General features: G+C 41.3%; 1 protein-coding gene across 2 annotated transcripts; it reads right to left on the bottom strand.

Annotated features, from left to right (window-relative positions):
* Positions 1-3,564: 3,564 nt before the first annotated feature.
* On the bottom strand, positions 3,565-12,234 carry LOC113463022 (F-box protein At5g51380-like). 2 transcript variants are annotated; one of them, XM_039126563.3, is made up of 3 exons: positions 10,809-12,234; positions 4,281-4,542; positions 3,565-4,194 (listed from the first exon to the last, which is right to left on the bottom strand). In XM_039126563.3, exons 1-3 carry the CDS (start codon positions 11,957-11,959, stop codon positions 4,141-4,143), a joined length of 1,467 nt encoding a protein of 488 aa, XP_038982491.3. In that variant the 5' UTR covers positions 11,960-12,234; the 3' UTR covers positions 3,565-4,140. The 2 variants fall into 2 exon arrangements, with proteins under 2 accessions (XP_038982491.3, XP_088579941.2); XM_088723815.2 differs by lacking the exon at positions 3,565-4,194 and having other exon boundaries at positions 4,275-4,542.
* Positions 12,235-18,681: the final 6,447 nt, after the last annotated feature.

The following is an 18,681-nucleotide window of genomic DNA, read 5'->3' as shown; positions in this document are numbered from 1 at the left end:
CGAGTTCGGAGCGAGCTGTGCTGGGACGAGTTGGTACTCGACCAGCAAGTTGCTCACGAACTCGTGAACAGGGAACCGTAGGCCGGCCCAAAGCGTCTCGCGGTAAACCGCGATTCGACCTGGGGGCGGCTGCGTCACCCTGTCTTCCGGCCCCGCAGTTTCGAGACGAAACCCGGGCTGGAAGAAAAACCGGAAGCGGATTAACTCCAACTCCTCCCCTGATAGACTTGACCCTACCTCCTCCGGACCAAGACCCATTTCACAGGAGAGCGAAATAAAATTAAAAGTAGAGGATGAAAACTGGGAGGAAAAGAGAAGAGGAACCCTAGCAATCACAGGGTAGGGACCTACTGGACATCGCCGGAAATCGCTCCGGGCACCGACGGCGAGGTTCGGTTGAGGAAGGAAGCAAGGGAGAAAGACAACAAAAATAAGAGGCAGCCAAATAAAACCTTTAGGGCAAACTCGAGGGGCTTATATAGACCCCCTTTACGGCCCAAATCGGCATGGTCGGTTCCCATCCCCCGACCGGATTGCGCCACGTGTCGACCTCGGAGGCCGAGGCACCGTATTCACTCCGGATCAATAAATCGGGTACGAAATCGAAGTCCTGTCCCATCGGACCTCGGGGCCTCATTATGGGTCCGCAGAATCGAATCGCCTTGAAGAACGAGCGGACGGCACCTCCGCTCCCCTCATTTAATAAGGCCCTGGGGCACGTGGAGCCCCGATGTAGCCTCCACCTCGCCGGATCCATGATCCAGTAATACGAGATCGGAAGCGTCCGACCCTAGGTCATGCCGCGTGTCCGTTTTGAACCCCGTAACGGCACACTCATTAATAAGCGGGGAGTCTCGATTACGGGATCGAGGCGCCGCCTCGTTGAGCCCGAGGACCCTCATCATGGGTCCGCCGCACGAAGCGATCTTGGCGATCCAAGAGACGCCACCCCCGTTACATCCGCTCCGAGAAACGTAAGGATACGAGCTCCACCATAAGTTCGCTGAATAAAGCAACCTCGAAACGCCCAAGGGCGCAGGTCTCGCCATAAAAACTCCGAGAAAAACGAGGGCGCGGACGAGATTCGCCCCCCAACTTTAATGATAGACTTTACTTCCCACGTCCGAGCCCGCAAGCCGCTCGAACTCGGAAGTCGGGGGGTAGTGTTGGGGGAATAAGATCTTTCCCCCCAAGTGACACGAATGCCTCCAAGAAGCCGCACAATCGCCGACCCTGAACAGCCAAAGTCAGCGTTCGACCTCGGAACGCCCGACCTCAAGACATCCGACCTCGAGACCTCCGACCTAGGAAAATCCTGATGCTCAAGGTCTACCCTTGTCAGCCACCTACTACGGCCGTACTCCTCCGAGGTCCAACTGAGGACCATATCCTGCCGCTGCTTCAGCATTTATTGCGCATGGCTACTGTAAACCTCCAGTTCACTCAACAATCAATGCGGATCTCCGGCTTACTCCACAATTAATGCGGATCTCCGGCCTACTCTGCAATTAATGCGGATCTCCGGCTTACTCCATATTTAATACGTATGGCTCCTGTCATCTACGGACTCTCAGCTCTCCACGGCAAGTTAGCCCAGCAGAGCCTGGTCAACCATGATAAGTCTCTGATCTCGGCCATACCTCCGACACCAATGCAATGATTCGCCTGGTAGCGTACTGGTTCGGATCGTACGACGCCCTCACCGCCGACATCAGCACAATGATTTGCCTGACCGTGCGCCGACCTGAGCCACATGCCGAGCCGTACTATGGCCTCGCCCTGTTACATCACAGGTAAACCGACCCCCACCTATAAAAGGGAGCCTTGGCTTCTCAGGAGGGGGTTGGGAAATTCCGTGCCCTACAAACACTGTTTATCTCCTCTCTACACACTTTGCCCCCTCCCTGACTTGAGCGTCGGAGGGCCGGCGCCGGAAAACCCGGCCACCAGCTTGCCTGCAGGCACCCCAGACGGTGGACGCCGCCCGCTGACGGATCGCCGCCCCGCCGTGAGGACCCCCTGCTCCCTCTCTCCGGCCACCCCAAACGGAGGACGCCGCCCGCCGACTGGTCGCCGCCCCGCCGTGGTGACCCGCAGCTCCCTCTCCCTCGACCGAAGATTGCCCCCGAGTCCAATTTCCAGCAACAGTTGGCATACAGATTTCTAGCAAGTGAAAGAAAGAGGTCCGTGCTTATCATGCCTTGAATACAGAACATATCCGAAAATTAGAAATTAGAGTGTAACAAACCGCATACTCTCAAGGCGGACCATGCAAGCATGGAAAACTACAAATCAAGTTATAATAACCTCAAAACAATAATATTAATAATTTTTCAATCCTCAGAAAACAATTTAATCAAGATAAAATCATTCTCATAATCAATCGTTCTACAGTGATATAAGTCAAAATGTACTAAGTAATTCAAATTAAATAAATTATTCTAACTAAACTAGTATAAAATAGAACTCCAAAAATTATGAATATTTTCAGAAGATCTAACATACTCCTTCAAGTTCCGAGCAATCATGATTCAGGATCCAAAAAAAAAGAAAGAATAATGAGCTACACTAAACAAAATAACATCAAAAAGTGGGATTTAAGCATACTAAATAAATAATTAATTAAAGACTAAGAATAAATTATTTTTTAATAATACATATTTCTTTTTAAAAATTTATTATTATTTTTATAAACTGATACTATAGATGCAACATTAGATTATGGGCACATAACCTAGTAGTATAGGTCAGATACAGAATGCACAAAAGTGCCAAATATTACTATTCTAATTATCGATGGTTTGGTATCAAAATCAGTTTCTTAGATTACAAGTCAAAAGAATCAAACGAATAATTTTCATTGGTGGAACCAAATCATAGTCGTGCTAAGAATACATACATATAAAACAATTTTTATAATTTGTCCGGTTATTTTTCAAATTTCATAACATAGCACACACTATCTTTTAAAAATTATTATTATAATAATAACATGTTTGACCTTTTTAATCAAGTATGAGACAAATAATCACAACTAAATAACATGTCTGACCCATTTAGTCCGTGATGGAGGACTGCTCATCCTCCTCCACCGCCGTGAGCCCGCGATCTATTAGGGCACTGCCCTGTTTCAAATCCAGACAGAACTTCAGGCCTTCATTTGGCGCCGCACCAGGCCAATAAGCCGGCCCAGTGAGGCTGGGCCGCACAATACCAACCTCACAAACCGCACCCAAGTGCAAAAGTTTACGGCGTTCACCTTACTTGCCTGGAGATAAGCGTTACATTCTTTTTCATCCTTGCAAAGGCACAACCAGATGTAACCAGAGACCTGAAAGATTGTTGCATGCACCAAAAAGTATTGATACACTGTCAGAGCTATGATGAAATGTATGGAGCTCTAAAAAATTGAAGTGGCTTGCACACGGACCCATGCAGAACATGGAGGTCGAACATCGCCAAGCATTCCATTGCTTCGGAATGCAGAAGGCTCCAGTGCATTTCATATGCTCCCATGTACAAAAGATAAATGCAAACTGTAAATCAAACAAGAGGAAGGTCAGCTATACAAAATTCTCTGTATTTCTTTTCATCCATTAGTTTTTCCCTCTTGGCATCCAGAGATAGGTTTTCATAAGAAAGGTAACAAAAACACTGTTCATCCATTCGATAAACAATAGACGTTTTAGGAACAAAAACCAGCATCCACAAAAACCGAGCATGGAGCAGTCGGGATGCTGCAGATGTTCTCTTTTCATTTCAAAAGATAGCATGATATCATTGCAGAGATGTAAATTGGATGCCTCAGGAATCAAAGTTGCTCCGCAAGTAAAAGGAGGCATGTTGAAAAGCATGTTTGAAATTGTGAGTTCTCTCATGAACCGCCCCTTCGTAAGTGATGGGGGCTTGAAATGGTCCTTCTCCATTAAACTTAGCCTAAGTGATAGAGGAGCATTGCCCCCTGTCAAAGAACATGCTAAGCAGCTGATACGCATGCAAAAAGCACAAAATATCATGGTCCAGATAGTGGCGTGCAAAGACAAAATATTATGCCCTTTTTGCATATCAGAAGGTACAATGAAAAAATTGGTGTATCAGCACCACAGTCAGGGACCGTCGTATCCATTGCTTGCTCTTTTTTCATGGATTTTCTCCTGCCTTTCCTTTTGAATGGTGTCGTGCCTGCAGAGGTCGCTGCAGGTAAAGTCTGGAATTCAATTTTCCATTTCTTTGAGAAGCAAAGGGGAATACAAAGGTATCAAGATGACCGAACCTCATACCTTTCTGAAAAATCGAGCACCCTTCTTTCCCATTCCTGTCCCAGCAAGGCTCATGGCAAGGACGGATTTAGAATCAGGCCTCCACTTCAACTCTTTGAGGACAGAGAATAAGCTTGCTAGGGCAGGGGAGACTTCATCATCCTTCACTTTATTGCATGAAACGACTGTAAGTCTTTGCAAATCTTTCCAAGACAAGACTACTGACTCCAGACATTCTGTAGTTAACGAAGAGCATCCCTCCAATGATAGAAACTTCACCCACCTGCAAAAAAGAATCTCATAAAAGTTAATTATAGTTTCAAAAAGCAAATGGCCTAATGCCATCACACATTTAATTACAATGCTGTAATAGCATAACCAGTCACTTTAATCAGCCAATTGATCTTAAGCTGAAAATAAGACAAAAGCCATATCACAAGACAGCCCAACATGGATACATCAAAAAGAAATACAAAGAAATTCAATAACATATTTATCAAGATCTGCAAATTTAGAGTTCATTGTGAGCAGAATACTAAAGGTGGGACAGTACATTGAAATGATTTTAGTTTCAAAAATAGTCACAACATGGAAAATGACACGGTATAAAAACTATTTCAACAATATAAATGTTCAACTGACAGTGACAAACGTACTGAATCAAGGGACTTACAAGGCACCATCTAAAACAATTTGCTTCTCTTTGCAATGTGGAAGAACCATTTTGAGACGAATTCATTCTCTAGGAGATGCATATCATTGCACAGGTATACCCCCAATATCTAGCAACATTTAACTTCTTTGCTCAGTTACCCACACCCAAGGAGGCTTGAGTAGGCATTTCCAAATGCATGTGATTACAAAATTGCAAAAGCAGCCCATCTATAAGGTCAGCAATTCAATTTGTGAATCAATTGGAATCAGATATTTACATCAGAACTGAATAAACCAGGAAAGCGGCGGTGAGAAGTGCGTTTGCTTCTTCCTTATTCATAGAATAAATATTAATCTGATTGAAAAACAAGTGGTACCTCTCAATACAAAATGATAGGGCAACCCCAGCAACAGGAAAAAGTGCCGGTATTCAGCATGGTTAACTACTATCAAGTTCTGCCAAACAAACCTCCGAGATCATAGGCCAACGCACAATTGATTCAAAGAGAAAAAGGGGAAAATGACCAGTGCAAGAAGCACCAACACCTCCGGAAAACTCAGATACGACTGTGCATCCTATGCAACTTATTGGAAGAAGGAATTTTAATCTGGCTAGAAGGCCAGATAGCCATCTCAACAAGTTGGAAAGATGATGTGCTCAAACCACTTTCTAAACAAGCACTCACCAAAAGATTTCTGTCCAAGGAAACTCAAACAAAACTCAAATAAAGGGGACCCCTACAATATGCACTTAAATTTTCTCCAGTACGTTAAAAGAACCATCAGCAGCTTCAAACAAGGACTTTCCATCAAGGACTTTCTGTAGTCTTTCTACAACAATTACAACAAAAGACCATCTCCCAGCCTATTTTCCATGAAAAATTTAATACGAGCATTAAAACCAAGAAAACACAGAAAATAAAGGATTATAGCCACAACATGCAATAAAAGTTTCTTCATTTTTCACAAGGAAACATCATACACCTTAAACCAAGCACAGTTCCCATGACCTTTTCATACTCTTGGCAAGTCCATGAAAATTTTTCAAATTCTTACCTAGATAGATATATCGTGCACCTAGAACCAGATCCTGATTTTTAACTCTTAGATTCCATGAATTCTCTTCAACTGATCATAAATAACTGTGTTTCCAAAGTGCCTCATGAATAGTTTCCATGCAAGCTTTTATCAAGAACCACCACCTATCTCAAACCAAACCTTCTTCCATGATTCTGTACACTCTCAGAATTCTTAATTTTCCTGACCCAGTCATGTTATATAGTCACCAAACTTCCAAAAGCTAGAAATCTTGATAATCATTGGCAAAATGCACTTTAGTTATAGCAATAAAAAAAAGATAAAGAATGAAAGAAAGAAATTCCCTGAAGTAGAAGGTCTATCATCATATTGTGATCCAAGTGAACCAACTGGCATCGGATAATGGCATAAAGAAAGTCTACACAGTGGCAGCAAAGAACCAGAGAACTCTGTATACAGCAAACTTAACTGATAATCTTAGCTTCTAGCTCTGATGACCAGCCAAGAAGTTTTTCACCCAAGCAATGGCTTGAAGAAGTTCAGCACACGAGACACAATTAAAGAACCAGCAGGAGTAGAAGTCCATAACTAAATAATGACATACACAACTCATGGCATGAATTAACGGCTCTAAATGACCACAATTCCTCAGCCAACAGGATATATAGATTAAAACTCAATATAGCTAAAAGAGGCCGATCGATTTAACAGCCACATGATGGCATGACAGTAGGAACAAAAACCATTTATCCAGCTATTAATCAAAGAGAACTTCAATATTTGTCCGGGAAACTCGAGGAAAAGCCCATGGGAAGGGCTACACCAGCAACTACACCAAAGCTCTCTAAGATTCTTGCTTGGATCTGCCATCTACCTGAAACACAAACTCTATTTCTATCTACTTTCCTATCACCAACATTGCAGAACTTGTTCATGGGAGACTAACTCAAACCACTTTCCATGTAAGTGCTCACACAAAACAAGGTAAGATTAGGCAAAAAAAAAAAAAAAATCTTGAAAAAAAATGTCAAGGGATATAACTTTGCCCGAATAGTTTCCCCAAATTATATGCTAGAAAATTAGCAACTTTGAAACCCTCCTTAAATATATTTTTTTTTGGCATCGTCATATCCCTTGCAAAATTTTCTAACCTGTTACCATAGAAGATGCAAATATTGATTAATTTGGGACACAACATAATTTCTGCCTGCTATACTATTTCCATGGTTCACTTGCACAGAACACGTATAACCACTTCTAATAGTTGACTCCTAGTGGCAGACGAAATATCTTATCCTAAATTTCATGAAATTTTGTAATGCTCTAATGACCATTATAAATAAATTCCAAATGAATTATAAAAATAAAAATAAATGGTAGATAAATGAGACAACATATACTAGAGAAAAAAAACTTCACTAATATCAAATTTGTGTGACTACTTCAGGGAAACAAAATAATGTTCTCCGACCTCATCTTTTAAACTCATTATGGCAAATAATTTAAGGTTTTACCATGTGGATTAGTAATCACAAATGAGAGTCATCTTAAGGCGTACAATTACCATGTTTACATGATTTTGCAAAAAAAAAAAGACCCTGAACTATCTCTTGACAACATTAAAAATAATAATATTTTGTGAATTTCACCAAAGACTGAATTTTCAGATTTTTAGTCTGCAAAGAAATAGTTGATTTGTTTCCCAAATCTTCTTTTTGAATTTATGTTTTTCATCAAAGTTGGTGGGTATGAAGGGATGAAATAATTCAGTATTTGTGAACCATGCAAAATTATAAACCTCCAATTGAGACAGGAAAGCCTGGAAGAAAAAAATTTCAAATTTCATTATACAGTGAAGAAAAACTTTGTCGCAAACTCCAAATCTCAAAAATGAAACGTAGGCCTTTCACTAGCATTAAACTCTAGAAATCTGAGTCACATAATGAACCTAATGCATCAGGCTCTACAGAAGTACTCAAGAAAGTAGAAACTGTTTACCAAAGATAGAGAAGTAGAAACAAAATGAAATGTCCTCTTCAGACCTCTTACACCCCTTACATTGTATCCTCAAGATGGAGATAGGAATAAGCCATTGCACAATTATTTACATCTTGAAAATCACTTTAGTTTCTTGTTAAAGACGAATACTTCCCTAGATTGGTAACAACTAAATTTGATACCTATCAGATATTGATACCACTAGTATACAGCTCGGCATGTGTCAGGCATTCTAAAAATAGAAAGTTAATTTTCAAATTAAAATGAAAGAAAATATGATGAGGATACAACCCAGCCAAATTCACAAACACATATTGCATATTTTTGGGGGGTAGAGGTGCCAGGAATTTGGTGGCTTGGGAAGGTTCAACAACAAGATCCATGATACATTAAGATAAAGAAACCCCCTTCAGCCACTGTGTGTATCCTGACTGAAAGAGAAAGAAAAAGAGGAGAGGAAAAGTTGAATATCATGTCAGGTAGATCGCTACATGACCAGCCAGCAAATGCTCAACAATATAAGATAGCGGAAGAGGGTTTCACCAAAAAGGTGGGAGATGAGTCGTCCAACACAAATTACATAGTGGAAGAGGGTTAGCACAACATTGACAATCAGATTCCTCAAAAGCTCAACAATATAAGACATCCAACAAGTACTGATTTCAATCTCAACAATTTCTTATTACACATCCCAGGATAATGTTTTCACATGGTATATGATTGTTAGCTTGCAAAACTTACAATTCAAATAAGATGTATGAAAAAGCTGTGAAGACATTTACATGCACGTAGCATGTAAAGTTTTTTGACAATCTCATATCATTAGATACTTTGGAATTTGAACCAATTAAAATGAAGAGTCAAGGTAATCAGTGAGATGTTGAAGAACCTAGCTCTGATAATGAGGATTGGAGGCATGTATGTCATTCCAAGAAATACTCCACAAATGCGATCAGGTGTTGGCATCTACAAATAATGATTTCCTCTGTAATTAGGTCAGATGCATGAAATCTTCCATGTTTGCATCTGAATGTTTTTTGTCTAGTTGTCTTAAAATTTCTCTGGGCTTAAGTCGTCCCCAAATAAGCCATCAGTTAGGAAAACTGTAATGCACCATTCTTGGATGTTGGAGCATAAATCTCCATGCTATTTTACCCCTTCTAACCCTTTCTTTGTGAACTTATATCTGTTGTATTAGATTGTTCATATCATCCAGCTGTGAATAAGGAACATAAATTTTGTGTCTTCACCCTAACTTGCACTAATGATGGTGGTACAATCCTGGATCCAATAATTGCAACAAAGTTGAATATCAAGAGTATAATATGACGTCCAACTAACTTTCAATAAACCGTTAGTCAGAGCTATGTAATATGAATTCACAAATCACCAGTATTGATAACAAAGCTTAGTTTCAAAATCTTCTTTTCCTAAATTGGTACTAAAGTTTTTTTATAAAACAAGTGATGGCCCTCCAAAGAGCATAAAAGTACAAACCAAACAGCCAAAAAAAAAGAAGAAGAAGAGAATAAACATCCTTCAGGAAGCAGCCAACTCTACATAGTTCCTTAACAAAACTGTCAGCTGACCCTAGAATCCAATACACCAAAAAGACCAAGAAAGCAAGAACACACAGAAATGAAGCACCACTAACTATGCAAAAAAAAAAAAAAAACTTTAATGGATCATTAGATTACAATATTGAATGATGAAGTTTATATCAGATATATTGCTCAAAATTTGCAACATGCTTTATATATATTACTTGATATATGATTGTTATTCATTGTATCCTTGCAATGTAAATTAATGTCAATGCTTGTTCAAGCATGAAATAAAAACAGAGTATATGTCATTTATGTTTCTTGGATAACCTTCAAGATGTCAACGTCAGACATTAATTCAGAATGCCATCTTCTCCAAATCCAGAGGCATAGGACTTAGCGTTGCGATAAGATATTGTTTAAAGATAATGATGTTTACATGTATAAGCATATTTTCCGGATTATATCAAATGTTAAGATGGTAAAGCTTGGACAAGATGCATTGGTTCCTACAAGACAATAACAAAGATGAGATAATTCGCATTGAAATTTATGAAATAAGTATACACATGCTTTATTTCTTAATATTTTCAGTAATAGGGTGGGTCAGATAATATTTTCAAAAGAATATGAGAAAGCATTAACACTCGTAGATCTAGTACATAAATAAGTATAGAATGATCAAGCACCAATACGTGCAAAGGAAATCTGAAAAAGCCTTCATATGAATGACAAAGAAATCTGCAAGACCTATTCTGACAGATTGGATGTAAGATTTGTAAACAATAGCATTGATGGAGTCATACTCATTGAAAGGAATAATATGGCAAGAAGGACTGAAGGAAACATAACGATAACCCCAAATAATAAGAGCAAAGCTCTTTATCACTCTTGTTTTCTTGCATTTGTTATGATGCCAATTTTGAGTCATTAAGAAAATGGTCAGCACTGTTGGAGGAGCACCCAGCAAGCATGCATCCACCTAGCTATCACCAGTGAATAATCTGTTGTATGCTTTTCAAATTAATAGCGGTAACCAGACATGAACTATGCTACATTCTTGGCTCAGAAATCTTTTATAACATAAACAACAATACCCAAGAGAGGGGGGGGGGGGGATATTAAAAAATTTTGGGGTTAAATTGTATCTTCAGCCAGTACCGCACCATTTATCTGCTGCTAAGAAATTATATTCCAATTCTTACATCTTGCAACGTCATTAAATCAGTAGAGAAAGCTAAATTTGCTAAACTAATGCACCCTCAATAATGAGAACCAAAAAAATAAAATGGAAGTTTGAGAAAAAAATCATTACCTGCAGATGCTCGCAATCCTGAACATGTCGTCGTCCAGTCCCCAGCAATCTTGAAACATGATCTCCCTGACGGAAACACACACCATAAACAGCGCGTGCAAGCTTATCTTGTTCCGCAGCTGGCACCGCTGCAACTGCAGTCGCTCAATCGTCGGGCACGACCCCAGGTGCTCCTTGGGCCCCGGATCAGTGTCAATCTTCTTGCAGCTCTGCAACCTCAAAGTCTTGAGGTTCTCACAGAAGGGCAGCGCGGCCAGCCACCCGCCATCCATCCGGTGATCGCAGATCGTCAGCTCCTCCAGCATCAGGCAGCAGCGCCCGATTGCCGAGATCCCATCATAGCTTCCCTCGCACCCGCTTAGCTCCAGCTTCACGAGCCGCTTGCACCCGTTGGCCAGGATGGTGAGCCCGATGTCGGTGACCCCAGGCCCACCGTAGAGGCCCTCCACGGACCCCACCAGCCGCAAGATCTGCAGGTTCTCGAAGGCGGAGATGGGGCGGAGGGCGAGATCGGTGCAGCGGTGGAGCTCCAGCTCCTGAAGGGTGGCGCACTGGACGGCGAGGGTCACGAGGCTGACCTCGGAGGCGGCGGCCACAAGCGCGAGCTTCCGGAGGCCCGAGCAGCCGCGGGCGAGAGCCTCAAGCCCGCGGTCGATGACGTCCGTCGGGAGGAAGCGGCACTCGCCGATGGGGGGCTCCGCGTGGGGGTCTATGCGGACGGACACCGGGCCACGCGTGAGGAGGACACCGGCGGTGGCGATGGAGGAAGGGGAGGCGAAAGAGGCGGGGACGAGGTCGACCTCAGTAAGGTCGGGGAAGCGGAGGGGTAGGCGGCGGTGGAGGAAGGACCAGTCGAGGAGGGTGAGGGAGCGACGGAGGCGACCAAGAAGGCGGAGCCATCGCTTGCAGACGAGGGAGGCGTGGCTGTGGAGGGGGTCGGGGAGGGCACCAAGGATGCGGAGGAGGAGCTCGTCGGAGAGGAGAGCAGTGAGGTCAGGGCCGGCCGCCGCCGGCGGCGTCGGGGGGGAGGGATCTAGGGTTGGGGTTTTGTTTCCGAGCTGCATCTTCAGCACCACATGCTTGAGGGTATTGTCGGCGAACCAGAAGTCAGGCCAGCTCGTCAGGCGGCATTGGGGGCTCTGCGGATGCATCTAGGGTTCCGGCGGGTCTCTCCGGCTGTGGCGGCGGTGCAGTTGGGCGGTGGTCTGGTACTCCGCCGTCGCATCGCCTCGTTCGCTGCTTCCCCTCTCTGCGCTCTGGTAGTACTACTGTTTCTTGCTACGCTTCGCTCTCTTCCGTTCAATTTTTTTTTTTTTTCTCGAGTTAAAAATAGAGGTAATATCTGCCAGCTTAGCTATTTTTTCCACTTCGGGCAACGGATTTCTTTCGGTGACGGGGTTGGGGGATCGGGGCCTTCCTTTAACTCGCATTCGCTTCGTTTTTTATTTGACGCGACGCTTGGGGCCGCCGCCGAGCTAGCTGGCATTTTTTATTCCCCCTCGCTCCAGGAGGAGCGGGTTCATTGAACGGAAGGTGGAGATCGACTTGTAAGAATGGTAGGTGCGCAGCTGATTAACGGACCTCAGGTAAAATATAACAGCTTCTCGTATAGTTTTTATTTTATAACCAAGTTTCAATAAGTTGGGAATGCGGCTTCGAAGAGCGGAGTGGGACACCACATGGTCCGCCGTTCGTGGCGAAACCTACGAGAGAGGAGGTTCGCGTTGTACCTATCTTTTGCGGGAAAGGATGATTGATCTCTTTTTTTTTTTGCGATATCTACCGTTGAATCAGACTCCGCACAAATCTCAAAATATTCTGAACTCATTTCTCCATCTCTCTGCACAGATCCCGAGGCGATCCAATGTTGGATTCGGCATCGTTCTCTGGCGCGAAAGATTCAATCCCAACCCGCGGGGGCGGGAGGGCGAGAATTTGAACATCATGGGTCCCCTCCACGGGCCGAGAGGCCAGCTGTGGATCCTCGAAGTCTCCTTTTAATAATAGCTGGGATTTTGAATTCCATTCTCAAAGGTGGAACCCTTCTTCCATATCTACTTTCTTACTCCTTGCCTGTCCTTTCAGGTTGCTGGAATGGGATACAAACCATGGAAACGAGTTCCAGAAAGCAATGAAAAGAAACGTTGGATTGTTGTACGCCAAGGGAGCTGTGGGGCAGTGAGAAACTTTAACAGAGAAGGCACCTCTGGTGCTACTGTTGAACTTCCCTTCTCTGCAGCAAAATCTCCTAGGCTCCTGCAAAGGCCTCGAGAAACTATTAGATTCAGCAGGTACCAAGGTTTAATAAGTTCATTCTATATATCTCATATATTCAAAATAGTTAGAAAATTTGATTAAAAAATGTGAATGATGAGAGTAAAACTATTCGTTAATTATATGCCACGTAAACTATAGGGCCTAAGTTGGGTCAAATTTATTGAAACTTCTAGTTAGATGGGTACGTGCAAGATTTGATTTTTGTTATTTTTGTTGAAATAGGTTAATGATTTTAAAATATTTACGGAACATGGCAATGGAAGTTGATATGAAGTGATGCTTGTATGAAACTTCGAAAGTACTGGTATCGCACAAGAGCAAACAATAACAATAGCATACAAGCATACTCCAGCTTGGCTTTCTTGCAAAGAACTTTCCAACATTCACTTGTAATTTGCCCAATTCACCACCTTAAGTGAGCTTGCATTATTCAAAGCCAAAAGGGCAATGCTATCCTAAGTCAGCACATCAGGCTCAAGCCAAAAAGAAATGCAATGACGAGTGGCAAGAACGACCAGGGGTGAACCAGAGCTGGAGAGCCTTGCATATATAATTCTGATCATGCCTGACATATGAAACAGAGCAGATTACATGGATATCACATATCTAGGATTATCATATTTGCAACAATCAAGGTGCGGCATAAGCATGATGATCAGGATAAAGTCTGAAATGTTTTATTTTTTTTTTTCTGAAAATTTGATGCCAGCCTCTTTGGCTGATGAAAATTTGATCCGTTCTCTTGCTGCATTCTGCTAGCATTCAGACATTCTTCTTGTGAGTCTCTCCATCTATCCACCAAGGAGGAGTGTTTTATATTCCAATACAAAATGTATATTCTTTTTATAATTTGTTTCTGAATAAAATTTGATGACTAGATATTATAAAATGTGGATCTCTCCCAATGATCTCCTTCTTCTCATTTAAATATTATAAAATACTCTGTTGTGATGGCTCTTTCAAAAGAGTAGTGACTCTTCGAAAGAGAACGTTAGTTTTCGAAAAAGATACGGTGTTTCCGAAACATTACCTATCTTCGGAATCATCGCATCTCTTTGGCTAGATAGAGTCTATAAATAGATTTCTTCGGGATTAATCAAAATCCAATCCCCCTCAATCTCATTGATACTTTGTCTTTCAAGAGTTTCTTAAACAGACAGAGAGTTCTTCAACTTTCTGCTTTCTATCTTTTTTTCTTTTCTGGGCAACTGAAGGAACTAGTCGGGTCAAGCCTCCACAGCAATCGTACTCGTTAGAGGAGGATCATGCTGATCCAAATTGTTGTACCTTGGAGATGAGATCGCCGCAAAATTGCACGTGGGGGGTGAATTACGTTCTTGGGACAGTATATATCTCACGCTTCGATCTAGGCAAATTCTTTTCAACCTTCTGATTTTATTCTAGTAGATTATTTTTTTATAATAATTCTATAAATAAAGATATAGCAGATTTTAGACAAAATAAATTTTCAACAGGGTTTGGATAATTTCTCACTAATCTAACATAAAACCAGATAACTTGAGATGATGGGCTGGCCATCTTCATATCCAAAAGGAATTACAAATTCAACGCATTAAAACGTATCGATGAATGATGACCACCCGCGAGAGACGCCCATGGATAAAAAGGTTATTGAGGGCAGCCATGAACCATGAATTGAAGAACCACAATGTCATAATGATAGACCGAAGGTTTCTTAAGATTAAATTCCTTTTTTGCCAAGCAACCTGTGAAGCAACACCGCGACTGAAAACATTGAGGGCTGCCAAAACTATATCAATAACAGTATGATTGTTGATGTTATTGGATTTTATGATCCAAGCAAAACTGCATTCTAATAAAGCACGAAGCCCTTTTTTTTTCCTATCAAAACTCAATGCCATAATTGACATGCAATAGAATATGATTTTAACGAAGAAACGGGGGATATGAAGTCAGGGTTCAGCATACACTCCATCACCCTTGCAACAATTCCATGCTGCTGTTCTCAATAGGGTACAATGAAGCTTGAAGACTTGACATCATCACATCTCAACAAGCTAGCTTGAAATTAATTTCGGGCTTACGTATTGAGATCCAGCGTGACTTATTTATTATTTGATCAAGCTCAATCTCAAATAAATTCAAACTTGAATCTATTTCAATCGGCTCGATGACCATTAACAACCTTGATTCAATGGTCAATTAAATGCTAACCATACCAAAGGCCTGCTATTGAATAACTGGTTATATGCTACATATCATGTATCATAATGTATTCTACTAATTTTGACTTTTGAGCCTTACCAATCTAAGATCTAGGTTTTTTGTTTTTAAACAATTCAAGCTTGACTTCATTACGTTATGATTTAGTCTGATTTGAGCTTGGTCCAACTTCCTCGGATCTTTTGAGTTTTGACACACCTACAACAATCAGCTGGGTTCGATTTTGATAGGGCCCTATGAGCCATTGCCCATTTGCTTTGGTGGCTTGCGTTCCTAGGCCTTGGGTCACGGCATTATTGGGCTGGGCCCTTCTGGGTACCCTCGCTAGCTGTCATTGCAAATATCGGGGTCTTGGATTATAACGTCGTCCTCGAGTTGACATCTTCAAGCAATGGTCTAGGTCAGAACACACACACAAAAAAAAAAAAAAAAGTAACTCGTCACAATTTAAAAGGATGCCAGTTTGGCATTAGATAGAAAAAAATCATGATAGTAAGATCCTAGCATATACACCCTTTCTCTAAATGATGGAAACCGTTAAAAAGCTCAAAGTTGTAGGTCAAAGCTTGACCGATTAAGGTAGTTGATTGTGCGGTATTAGCATTCCCAAATTTATTTTTGATATGGTAAAAAATGAACCTGATGATATGGCATGATTGAATTCATCGCTCGTGGCTAATGTGGCAACATGGATACATTCTGTAACTTCTTGATATAATCGAACCAAGTTAACTCTAACCAACCTAAAAACTAAGATGAGCAGACCAAAAGCAGCTGATCCTTGAGATAATACGACATGTCAAATAAAATTGTATGGCTCGGCCAAACAACTATTCAACTCGGTAGCCCACCCAAGCTGAGTACTCTTACCTCAAACATGAACCTTTACTGCTTCATACGGACACTCCTTCCACTATGTCGAGAATTAAAGGCTATAATGATAACTATGGACATGTCTTACATCACATCCTGAGATGGCTATGGTACATTCCTTGACGGTTACATCACATTTCCCAACAATTATTTCATGACTTTCGAGAGATTCCGGATCTCATGGCTATATATGGATCCAGAACTCCTCCATGAAAGATACAACAATAAAGATATTCGCAGGTGTCTTATCCATTCTATTTTACTCTTTATCCATCTCTCACATTATCATAAAACTCTTGTTGACGTAAACATCAGAGGGCCAAGCCGAAGCCAACTCTAAAGAGTTCTATGACCTATTCCTATTTTGCAAATCGACAGAGATGATCCGCATCAACAATTTGAAGACCGCCAGCAACAAATTTGATCTAGTTATATTGATTTTCTTTTATCAATTCTATTAGTGATGCCTGATATAATCCTTCCTGGGGCAAATTAATCCATCATATATGTTTATCGACCATAATCTCTTATCTATAACCAATTTGACCTTATGATTAGTAATATCACTACCTCTAACCAATTTCATCCAACCAACTGTTGATATTCCACGTGGGTTCCTCTCCATCAATCTAGAATGACTAGAATTGGCTAAAATAGCATAGAGGGGAAAAGGTAGTGTTATTTTCCACATAAATATTGTTATATAAAAAGATTATTATTATTATTATTATTACTTAGAAAAAGGAAAGAGGGGGGTGAGGAGAATCTCACCTATGTAGCAATTCCTACTGGGCCCCCTTTCCACTGGAGAATATTCGATGCGGATAGAACATTTTTTACTCATACCCTTTCCACCCGTAGCAGAGCCCCACTAGTATGGCAGCCTTATCTCCGTGTGAGTACGTCACACCAGCACCACCTAAATTATCGTTCCCACCATGCTACCACGTCTGTGGTAAAAGATTATTTTCTAGCCACTACAAAAGATAAATTTGTTTTTAAAAAGATTCTCTCATTTAGATGAACAATATAAATATTAAATAGTCATCATGATCCATTCATAGCAATAAATCCATCATACTGAAATAACAGCCCAATGACGTTCATTATTTACTTTTTATTTTTAATATTTTAGAAAAATATAGCAATTTTTCTTGGAGGGAGAGATGCTGCAACAACAGTTAAAGACTGAGAGAAGTATTCACTGTTTATAGCAGGAATTTTATTTGGTTTAGAATTTTTTTTTTAAAAAAAAATAATTTGACTTAGAAGTAAAAAACGGGAAAAGGTTTGCCGGTTGGACTTATCCTCCCAACCGGTTGCCAAAACTCATCAACCGGATAGCGTGGCAATAATAAATATTCGGGGAGGGCGATTTAGATTCCCATGATGCTGATTCAAGCGTGATACCATCATGCTACAGTATTAGTACTTTCGGTGCAGTATCCAATTCAGCGTATCAAATATCAATACTGTATATCTACTTGGTACCATATGATACCATGTTTGGTACATATCGATATTAATTGGTACGGCAAAATTTACTTATGCAGCTATAGTAATCTTCCAAAATGCATGGATTCTAAAGATTAGAAGATTTGGACAAATCCATACTCAATCTGATGCCAAGTGTTACCATACATAGCATGCGGGATTCCGATTTCCCTGTCCGAATTGCTCCTATTCTACTGACGAGAACTGCGCTGTGGTTGGCGGCATAAGCAAGAAAACAAAGTTTCAGTGTAAGGATGACCCAATAAAAGATCGGGTCAGATTAGATTGAGTTCACAACTAAATTTTCTAATCCAACAAGTCAATCTGGTCGGATCAGTTACATATATAATCTGGTCCAAATTCCAAGGTTGTTAACTGGGCTTAGCTTTGGGTGGCGTAGGATAGTGGAGTGGAAAAGCAACATAGAAGAAAGGGTTGTGACGTGAAAAAAGAAAAAGGATAGGAGGTTCCATTTGAGAAGGCCGGGTAGAGATGTATCCAAGGCCGTCCTTCATAAACTTTAGCTTCGCACTCATATTTGATCACCGCATGAGTGTAACCTCTTTATTGGGTCACCATCGCCCCAACAACATCAGTATGGTAACTCGGCGGGCCTATGTAGTTGCAACTGAATAGGCCCATGATACTAAAATACTATAGCCAGGTAATGCAGGCTACAATATCAAAATTGAGCCTAGCAAGTTTCAAACCTTCCGAGACCAACGATATACCGCATAAGTCCAATTTTAGAATCTGACCCGGCTCCATGGGTTCTTTAAATCGGATTAGATTGAGTCTAAGTGGGTCGGGCTGGATTGGGTCATAGGTAAATCCAACCTATTTGTAGTCTTGTAGGATAGATGGGGAATTTAAGACAAAATGATAAATGGATGAATATGATAAACGACGAGGGCACCCAACAGTACACCCGTGAGTTCAGACAGGTGAATGGTCTCCCCGCATATCACTGATCAGGTGTTGGAGCGAAAAGAAGGTGTGCAAAACAATCGATCCAGATGCTGTG

Source organism: Phoenix dactylifera, chromosome 6 (genome assembly GCF_051530095.1).
Source record: "Phoenix dactylifera cultivar Ajwa chromosome 6, Ajwa_hap1_PhDact_Kaust_v1.1, whole genome shotgun sequence".
Classification (NCBI taxonomy): domain Eukaryota; kingdom Viridiplantae; phylum Streptophyta; class Magnoliopsida; order Arecales; family Arecaceae; genus Phoenix; species Phoenix dactylifera.
This window is presented reverse-complemented; position numbering and strand designations above follow the sequence as displayed.

Bases quoted from the DNA above. Each gene is read 5' to 3' on its own strand.
- LOC113463022 (XM_039126563.3), bottom strand. From the start codon at position 11,959: ATGCATCCGCAGAGCCCCCAATGCCGCCTGACGAGCTGGCCTGACTTC. The intron at 4,543-10,808 runs GTAATGATTTTT...TCTTTTTTGCAG, and splicing joins AGGATTGCGAGCATCTGCAG to GTGGGTGAAGTTTCTATCAT. The intron at 4,195-4,280 runs GTATGAGGTTCG...CTTTACCTGCAG, and splicing joins GTGCTCGATTTTTCAGAAAG to CGACCTCTGCAGGCACGACA.